Below are 11,094 nucleotides of genomic sequence, written 5' to 3' on the forward strand. Positions count from 1 at the left end.
ATATATATATAGGTGAGAGAGTTGGTATGTGAAAGAACGTGGTTGGATGTATAAAAGACAAAAGAAAGTGAAAAAGCTACAGAAGGCTTGTGTTATATAGTTAAATAATATATTTAAATCGTTATAAAGTTAGAAAAATGTTCTAAAATTTGGCGTATAGTAACATATATATATACGACAAGAAATAATCTTTGCCTCTTTTTATGGAAAAAAAAGGTTAATAGGACTGCAAAAAAAGAAGTGCTCAAATGTATTTGAGACAAAAATAAAGAAACATTGATCATAGAACAAACATAAAATTTGAGTCAACGACTTTATATATATAACAGCGTACCTCCAAACATTTGTTCATGTATAAATATTACCATGGTTCTTAAACACATAAAAATATACATATACAAAAAACACAGAAGGTAAAAAATATATATGCGAATAAAAATATAAATATACAGAACGGCCCATCCAAATGGTAAAAACAATTGACTGAAAATTCTAAAACGTGTCATGCTACTAAAAATCTAAATAAACTGAAAAGAAAAATAAAATATCAAGCGACTAAAAGAATATTTTTTACTTACCTCACACAAAAGAGTAAATCCAAAAAGTTCAATTCTTAAAACCATGGTAGGTAAAATCCAAGAGCAAAAAGAATTCCACAAAATCAAGTCAAAGACTCAGAAAAAAAACTAACCAAAAAATTTCATTCAACTCAGCGTGGCAAATTAAAAGATAGGACTAGTCCAAATTTTCTAACACTCAGTGGACCAGTCCAAATTTTCTAACACTCAGTGGACCAGTCCAAATTTTCTAACACTCAGTGGACCAGTCCAAATTTTTTAACACTCAGTGGACCAGTCCAAATTTTCTAACACGCAAAAAAAAAGAAGAAAAAAAAACGAATTATTTCATTGCTAAACATGCAGGTGGCTGTTGTTAATAGAAATTTTAACTATCCGGTTTCGAATCCCATAAAACTAAATATTTACCACATTTAATTTTAACTTCTATACACTTTCAGTAAAGTAGAAGAAAACTGATGGTTGCAAAAGGGATTACCTTCCAAGCAGTTTGCCGAAGTTTGCACCAGTGTGCTCTTCATGGAAGCATTTCTCGTAGGAAGTGTCTCCTCACTCCAAGACATAAATCAAGTCGTCTTCCTTTTGCCGAAACCTATGTGAATAAAGGGAACGACTTTTGGAATAAAATTGTTTTTTTTTTTTTTTGTCTGACGAGACTAAAATCGACCTGTTTGGGTCAACGTGTTTGGCAACGACCAGGTGAAAATATATGGACTGTGCCTACCGTGAAACATGGCGGTGGAAGTGTTATGCTTTTGGGGATGCATGAGGGCGGCTAGTGTGGGAGTTCTCACATTTATTGAGAGGACAGTAGATTCAAGGCTTTATTGTGACATATTGCAGAAAACAATGTTGAAAAGCATCGAAGAACTAGGAAGATATTCCATGTTCCAACATAATAATGACCCTAAACACACTTCAAAGATGACAATTAAGATTTTATTAGATGGAAAGGTAAAGATATTGCCTTGGCCTACCATGTCACCTGATTTAGACCCAATGGAACATCTGTGGGGGTGTTTTGAGAAGGACGGTTGAGGAGAAACAAAACCCCACAATGTAACGCAGTTGAAAGACATCATTCAGGATGAACGGAGGTCGATTTCTTCGGTTATATGAGGAAATTTAGTCGACTCCACGCCCAAAAGATAATCGTTTAGGCTGTACATATATTTGTATCGTTTGAAAACTAATATTTCTTTGAAATTTTTGAAGATGTTTACCGTGTTGTGTTCCAAATTTGTATAACGTTTGCATGTGTAATATATTTTATTCAGTATAAATTTCGTTTGATTTCCTTCGATATTATCAGAGTAATGACAATGCTACAGAAATTTGTTAGAGGTGTACATACTTCTGTAAAATACTATATACATATATATATATATATATACATACATCTACTTATCTAGCTCTCTGTCTGTTTGCCTGCCTGTCTATTCTTTACTCATCTCTATTCATATATATACATACATGCATACGTACATACATACTTACATATATGTATATACACATATGTGTGTGTGTGCGCGTATGTATGTGTGTGTGAGTATGTATGTTTGAACACAACTGCATTAATCTCTCGAGAGAACATGAAAAGCTTCTTTTTAGAATTAATGGTTCCCGTTTCCCATCGCTCCCTGTGCAGTCTTCAACTGTTTCTTTCCAGAAGGATCTTCCATAAGAAAATTTACAAGCTGGTTTCTTGTACTTGTATATCATGTGCTTCGAGAACCATCATTCCGAGGAAGAAACGCGCGCGCACACACACGCACACACACACAAACACACACACGCATATGTGTATGTATGCATGTATGTTTTTAATATAGACACATACATAATGTTTTAATAATACAAAAACTTAACATTTTCTTCAGTAAATTTGGATATCAGAAAAGTATATTTAAAATAAGAATTGCATTAAAGAGGACGGCGATGAACACCACCACCACCAACACTACCATGACCACCACCACTACCAGCATGATGACAACAACGACGACGATGACGATGGCGACGACGGCGACGATGGCGACGACGGCGACGATCACCACCACCACCACCACCACCACAATCACCTTTATCATCATCATCATCATCATTGTTAATAATGTGACAACTACCAGCATCCGTGTCATCAGAGTCATAATTGTTATCATTGCCGCCATCGTCATAATCATCGTCATTGTCGTCGTCATCATCATCATCACCATCATCCCCCTCATCGTCGTCATCATCCTCATCGTCGTCATCATCCTCATCCTCCTCATCGTCGTCATCATCCTCATCCTCCTCATCTTTGTCTTTGACGTCATCAGTGATGATGTCGTCATGCTGACAAATATCTCCAATGCATCACAGCAGTAGATTTACACACTCGTCACCCCTTCTATCCAACCTCGCCTCCAAACGCACCTTTCCTTCCCTCCTCCCTCCACCAACCACTTCAGTTACTACTTCCCCCCACCGACCTCACTCCGTCACCGGAATCTCATCGGATTCTTCTTCCTCTTCATCCCCATTCATCATGTAATATTTCTCTCCCTGCTCGCGGCGAGCTGGCAGAGTTGTTAGCATGTCTGGCAAAATGCTCAGCAGTATTTCGTCTGTCTTCATGTTCTGAGTTCAAATTTCGCCGAGGTCGACTTTGCCTTTCATCCTTTCTGGGTCGATAAATTAAGTACCAGTTGCGTGCTGGGGTCGATCTAATAGACTGGCCCTCTCCCTCAAAATTTCCGTGCCTAGTGTAGAAAAGACTATTTCTCTCCCTGAATCTCTTCTTCTAAGAGAAACTTGATGCAAGTTACACTCCACTCATCCATAAAATACAGGCAATTCCACACAAATCCATCCCATTACACACACATACCCTCACACACACATACACGCACACAATACACGTGCACACAGGCAAAGACTCTCACACACTCACTCACACATTTATGCACACACATACATACACGTACACAGACACGCCGACACACACACACCCCCACTCACCTCCTCACTCGTATGTATCATTTATCTTTTACGTGTTCCAGTCATTAGACTGGACAGCGGCCATACTGGTATTTATTTCATGCATCCCGAAAAGATGAAAGGCAAAATGAACCACGGCAGAATTTGAACTCTGAACGTAATGACAGACGAAATGTCGGTAAGCATTTCGTCCCCGTCCCAACGCATCTGCCAGATCGGCGCCTTTCATAGTTTTATGTATTTTAAGCACAAGGCTTGACATTTTGGTGAAGGTGCTAAGTCGATGACATCGAGTCCAGTTCTAAACTGGTATTTACTTATTTGACATGGAAAAAATGAAAAATTAAGATCACCTCGGCAGAATTTGAACTCAGAACGCAAAATAGGAAAAAATAATGATAATCATTATAATAAAGACAACAACAACAACAACAACAAGAATAATGCCAATTGCGTCAGCAACCCCTTGGTCCTTCCGTTTGGTTTTTGGAAGCATCTTAAGTCCCCCAACTTCTTTCTCCTATTCTTTTCCTCTTTCTCTCTTTTTCTTCCTATGTGTCTCGAGTTTTCGTAAATTGCAGTGACACTCAGATGGGAAATTAAGAGATAAATTAATTTTACGACGGCTGAATATGATGAAGAAGGCATTGCAAATGCGAGGTGTCAACCGTCTGAATCAATTCAATTAGCTGCCAAAATGAATTTAAAACCAGAATCAAACTCGAAACAAGCAAGTAAACATGCGAATAAACAAAGAAAAATGAAAAAAGATATAATCATTCTACTTTATTGAAGAATTGAAACAGGATGTCGGTTTCTTTCCAACGAAGAGCTTAGCTCTCGTTCTTTCTTCTATCCGACATCTAAAAAGCTTAGACACAAAACAGGAAATGACTAAAAAATGAAATAATGAAAGAAGAAAAATAAAACAAATGAAGAGCAAACAAAAAAATCCAAAATTGATAAAGAAAAAACAGCATTCAAAATGTCAGTCATGATTCACATTAAAATTTCCAACTTCCGGTATGCTACTATCTCCATTAGAAGACACCTGAAACCGACATGTATTGGAAACCACGTACTATGAGAGATGACACTTTTATAGCAAATCAATCAGGTGAAAAATATAATATTAAGGTCAGATCAGGTAACATTTGCGAAAGAAGAAGAAAAAAAAAGAAAAATTATATTTCTTTCTAGTGTTTTGTTACTTCTTTCGCTTTCCGTACGTTTTCTTCTCACAGGTTTTCTGTCTCACTTTCACTTTGCCTATTTACACGATCCTATACACACATACACACACACACACACACACACACACACACACATACACACATGCCTATGTATCTGTATATGTGTGCGCAAAGATATCAACATATCTATCTATTTATCTATCTCTTTCTCTGTCTGTCTGTCTGTTTCTCTCTCTCTACATATATATATATATGCACACTCAATTACATGCAAATATATACGCATATAGAAATTACATATTTACTTATATATAAACCACATACATGAATGCGTACCTGTAACTTATTTAACGTATAATATGTATATGTGCGTGTATGTGTTCACGTACATACGCACATGCGCGTATTTATATATACATATATATATATATATGTATGTATATGTGTATCTATGTATATTTTGATATAATTTCTATTTCCGATCGTAGTGGTATTTTGCTATGACGGGGGTGGAGTAGTTGTATTTTCCTTAACAGGGCCCCACCCGTTACTCTTCCTTCCGTCTGCTGTCTTTCTCAGAATGTATCCTGTTTAAATTATAAAATGACGAAGGCAATGGATGACGTCTTTGATGTCGTCATTTCTTAACAATAATCCTGCTCAGCACGACAACAACAACAACAACAGCAACCACAGTGTGAGAGTGTATTGTATGTGGTTCTGTTCTGCAGCCAGCAAGATACAACACCCAAGTTCAAGTCAAATCACACCCTAACACCTTATATGCATGTATATATATATATGTGTATGTATATGTGTGTGTGTGTGTGTGTGTGTGTGTGTGTGTGTGTGTGTGTGCGTGTGTGCGTGTGTTTGTAAAGAGATACCTTGGTATTGGTTGAAATGCTTGTCTTAATCTGTGAACTTCATCAAGGTAGACCTGGATCTAAGCAAACACAAACTTAGGTTTGTCAAATTTGTGCGAACCCTAGGTCGAAACAGTGATACTAAATTTGAGGTGGACGATAACCGCTGTTGGTGAACGGCGTAAGAAATGAGGAAACAGTTTTGATAAGCATCGTTATATATTTGTTTTATATTTTGGCACAAGGCCAGCAATTTCGGGGGTGAGGTGAAGTCGATTACAACGACACCACTGCTCAACCTGTCCTTATTTTATCGAGTCCAAAAGGATGGAAGGAAAAGACGACCTCGCCGGAATTCGAACGTAGAATGCAAAGTCGAAAGAAATACCGCTATACATGTTTGTCTCCGGTGCTGTAGCGGTTCTGCCACTTCGCCGCCTTAGCATTAAAGAATATTGCAAATTATACAGACACGCAATTACAGGGACATCCACACACACATACACGAGTACACATTACGTATATATAGTTATGTGTGTATGTATGCACGTATATTAGTATATACGCTTATATGCATGCGTCTATGCGTGTGTCTCAAAGTATTCAAAAGACAGATAAAGACAGTTGACAATAAACTTCATAGATTTCCTTTATTATCTCTGTGTAATTTTGTGCGACTCAAAGCAACGGTCCCACAGAAAATGTAGCCTCTTTAAACCGAATCTATCAAAAGCTTACACAAGTACAGACATCTGACTCATTCTATTTCAGATAAATCGCTTTCAAATGATGCTGACAGTCCCCAATTGGACAGGGACTGTTAATACAGCCAGAATCGTTGCATTCAGGCAACTCGGAAGATATTTCAAGTTAATCTTCATAGAAATGCCAAAACTACAAGCAAATATAATATCGGGAAAAGTTATACAACACATGCAAAGCTGTGTATCGATGCGGTATACTCATCCAACTTTATAATCCATTCCTCTCTGCAAGTATTTACTTAATCTTTAGTCTTTGGACCCACGTTATTATTTGTCCCATCCCTTAGAAAGGAGACATTTCCTCCCCTATCAACTATTAACCTATTGCGTTTATTTTTAATATCACTAAAGATACGTGAGCAGCCATTAGCCACGTTGTTCTCCAACAACTTCAGTCTCTCTCATTAATGGCAACTGGGACGGTTTCCATTAAAGAACTGCTACTGTTAACCTTTCAACTTTGTCATCGAAGAGTGGGCTTTTGCCTCCGGACAACCATGTTGCCAACCTCAATATCAGTAAAACTTTCGAGCCTATCCGACATGCGAATCCCCATCATAACGAGTATCCATTCTCTTTAGGCCCGGAAGATATGCCAGACCTCGAAAATGATTGTTATTCAGCAAAGCGAAGCTGAATCGACAATGGAGTATTGCGTTCACATTTGTGATGGTGATGCTGTCATAGCATTCTGATTTTCCGATCGCTACTAAAATGGCATCTAATCCCAGAAATTGGTTGGATTCATGTTATCTCCACGCAGAGATTTATGTCCCCTTGGCTTCCGCTCTCTCGTCCCCATTATTGTACCCAAGATCCCAGAGCACCATAAACTACTCTACCCGATCTTTCATGCCCAGAATCCCCTCCTTGTTCATACTTCTTCCTGCAAGGTCAAAGACGACTATTAATGACACCAATTTCCCCATCCAAAAGGTCCTTGCCCCTGCCCCCTCCGCCAAACCCAGAAATTTAAGAAAAAATAACAAAAATGTCAAACACAGACACACAGACATACATAAAATACGTACAGACGCATAGACATACAGCAATATACGCTGATGCAAACAGAAACACATGCATACATTGTCACGATCACAGAGACAGACGCATTCATTCGTTTATTCATTTATACATACATACACACATACACATATACACAGACACATACACACATACATGCACAGAGATAGAAACCTACACATACACCCACGCCAATAAAAGTTGCTGTCTTTGCACGGGTGTAATTTCCGTAAAACCACTTCATCAGCTGTCATTTTAAGTAAACACATCGAAAATTCAATGACACATTAAACACTCGAATCGCAGACTTCTTCATAGAATCTCTGACAAGATGACTTCCATTCAACGGAAAATTCGAGAAGGAGTCTTGGCAAAAATTCTATACACACACACACACACACACACACACACACACACACACACACACACACACACACACACACACACACGTGCATAGGCACACATACCCATGCATACACGCTCTTACCTTCACTTTCTGCATATACATTGCATAACCGTTCTTGATTATCCGGTCCGCTTCTAAAACTCAAACTCTATTGTCTCCAACGCCGCCACTAGCACTCTTTCAGCTACACGTGAAAAATATATTAACACCAACGCTCAGGTGACCGTAAAAACATGTTTTAATATCCATCCTCCAATGCGACCCCAACAGGGTGCACAGAATTAAAAAAAACAAACATGATATTTAGTTTGCTTCATCCGGTTATACGTTATTTAGGTTTGCCCGAAACAAGTTGAAGAACGAAAAAATCTCATAAGCTGTAAACAGTGATTGTCTCAATTCCTACAAGAAATCCCCGACAAATCGGTCAGACATGGCTACTTCTTGGCCAGTGACAAATATTTGAGGAGGCTATGGTGATACAAAACATGGCCAAATCGTAAGTTTGACATGGGCTTATACTGGCTGAAACATATTGAGGCATCTCTAACGTTTCAAATGAATATAACTGTTATCAATTATGAAACGTAAAAATCGGACGACAATGCTGCGATAAGATAAACCGGAAGATTGCGGAAAGCATAAAATACTTGTTTTATTATAATATTGTAAAATTGTAGGACTAAATCTGTGACCACTTCAGCGACATTTTTCGTCTTCCTGTGTGCTTTTACTCCACTTATTTATTTCAGAATGAAATAAGTGGAGCAAGAGCACACACAAAGACGGTAAGTGTCGCTGAAGAGGTCACAGATGTGTGACGAAAGATTTCCGGACAATGGACATGAGTTAGAATAAGAACAGTAATAAACGAGTGAAGAACGAATGTATACTGTGCGTGTGTTTATTTGGCAAAAGAAAAACAAAAAAAGTGACCCTCCCGAAATACAACTGTATCTGGTTCAACGCTTCTGATACTCTCTCTCTCCTCTCTCAAACAACGTATATATATATATATATATATATATATATATATATATATGTAGAGAGAGAGAGAGAGAGAGAGAGAGAGAAAAAATATGTATAGATACATATAAATATATCAATATATAAGTATATTTATGTATATGTGTATATATGTATGTGAATATATTCTCTGTTGAAAGTGCGAATCGAACCCTGAGACCAAAGTGTTATGTTTACAAGATTCAACTTTGAAACTCCCCCCCCCACCATCCATTCTATCTTCTTCACAATCTCTCCCCCACCCACCCCGTGCAAGCTTGAGACCTCATCCCCCCCCCCCCACAGCCTCGTCCTTCCATATTTCCTCTGCCTTCTTCACCCTCGCCACACAAACCCACGACATGCTTCCAAATTTGGTAATAACAGAATTAGAGGAAATTTTGATGACGTAAGCGATGTGGAAGCGTTGCTGCTGTTGTTGTTATAGTTGTTGTTGTTTGAATGGCGGTGATGGTATTGATGGCGGGTTTTAAATAGGTCCGGGTAATGACTGAGATCGATGGAGTTCAATGGGGAGTGTGTAAGAGAGAGAGGGAGAGAGAGAGGGTGAGAGAGGAGAGAGAGAGAGGGAGAGGGAGAGTATAAGAAATGAAGTGCGATAAAAGAGAAAGATATAGATATGTGTTGAGAGAAAGGGAGAGATAGAAAGTCGTTATGAGAGGGAGAGAAGGAAAGGCAGAGAGTGAAAACAAAAAGAACAACGAGAGAATTGAGCGAGTGGAATAGAGAGGGAGGAAGAGAATGAAAGAGAGAGAGAGAGAGAGAGAGAGAGAGAAGAGAGAGAAAGAGAAAGTGTTTGAGTGTGTGTGTGTGGGGGGGGGGTGCGTTTGTGTGCCGGTTTTAGAATACACAGAGGAAAGAAACGATTTGGGGAGAGAAAAAAAAGTCTGGGAGATTATGGAGAAATTAGGTGGACACATGATGAATACATACAAATGTGTATATATAACTGGGTGTATGAATATATGTGTATGTAGGGATATATACATATATATATATGTGTGTGTATGTGTGTGCGTGTATGTGTATATATATATATATATATGTTTATGCATACAGGCATATACACGCATACACACCCATGCATATATGTGTGTATATATATATATATATATATATATATATGATCCAAAAATCCATCCACCCCTAAAAAAATAAACGGCAAAATACAAAGACGCGGTGAAAGAGGAACAAACAAGGTTTATTAATTTAACGCTGAAGGAAAATGGAAGAAGTCTTCAACGTTCCTTCCCAAGGCTCTTTTGCAGAAAGGACAAATCACGAGAAAAAAAACAGGAGAGAAAAGTCGTGTCTGCATTAAATGGTCATAGCATGCTGCAATTTCACTTTCAGGAAATGGTGTCAAAACACCTCCAGTTATCTCACAACGCCCTCTGGTAGATACATGCATTTCTAGTACTTTGGCTTTTATCAGTGCCGGGTTTTTGAAAAAAAGACAAGCTTGAGATGAACATGAGTAGGAAATATTCACTGATTGCGTGCGATCGGTAACCAAGTTAGAATATAAATTAGTGTCCACCCAAGCAAGGTTTGTGGAATAAAAATCTTTATATCACTCAAAGTATGTTGCTGATAGATATGACCTGTAAACACGCCATATTAACCACAGTTTGCCATGGGGAAAACTTTGGCTTTTGGCAATTGCACAATACTGCTTCATCGCTTATTCGCTGATCGCACGAAGGTCTACTGATTTTCTGTAAGGAAGCTATGGCTTCCAAAGTCATCTCAAGGTTATCAGAGATTCTTGTAGTACACACCAGTGAAGACAGAAAAATCAGCTGGAAATTTACTTGAACTTGACGGTCGACTAGCGGGCATCTTGGAATGACTGTTGCCATTTTAGCACCTGTTGTGTAAATCAAGAATTTTCTCCAGGGCAGATATCCACGAAAATAACCTCTTTACGGTTTGAATATATCAGAAACCGACAGGACTCAGATGATTTAAAAGACTTGTTTATTCCACAGTACACGTTCTCGAGCATACTATAACACACACACACACACACATACATACACACACACATAATTATCTCTCTATCTCTCTCCACCCCTCTCTCTACCTATCTATTTGTCCGGTAGGCTGAATTAACATTCGCTTTGAACGACAGTTCAAGATCGTAATCTATTTCTTAACTCAAAGTAGACACATCGTTGAAAGCCTTCTAAGCTGCGGTGTTTGTTTCCAGAGAAGAACTCTTATCGAAGTTGTCAGAATAGAGTTGACAGTGAA

General features: G+C 38.3%; 1 protein-coding gene across 5 annotated transcripts in view; it reads right to left on the bottom strand.

The window, feature by feature from the left end:
* LOC106878922 (uncharacterized) overlaps positions 1-638 on the bottom strand; it is a 483,138-nt gene extending 482,500 nt beyond the window's left edge. For all 5 annotated transcript variants that reach the window (XM_089340213.1, XM_089340206.1, XM_089340209.1 and 2 more), the window contains exon 1: positions 579-638. In XM_089340213.1, coding sequence (XP_089196339.1) covers positions 579-623 — 45 coding nt within the window. In that variant the 5' untranslated portion in view covers positions 624-638. The remainder of the gene's footprint in view (positions 1-578) is intronic.
* Positions 639-11,094: the final 10,456 nt, after the last annotated feature.

Source organism: Octopus bimaculoides, chromosome 23, assembly GCF_046866305.1.
Source record: "Octopus bimaculoides isolate indiv1 chromosome 23, ASM4686630v1, whole genome shotgun sequence".
NCBI classification, from domain to species: Eukaryota; Metazoa; Mollusca; class Cephalopoda; order Octopoda; family Octopodidae; genus Octopus; species Octopus bimaculoides.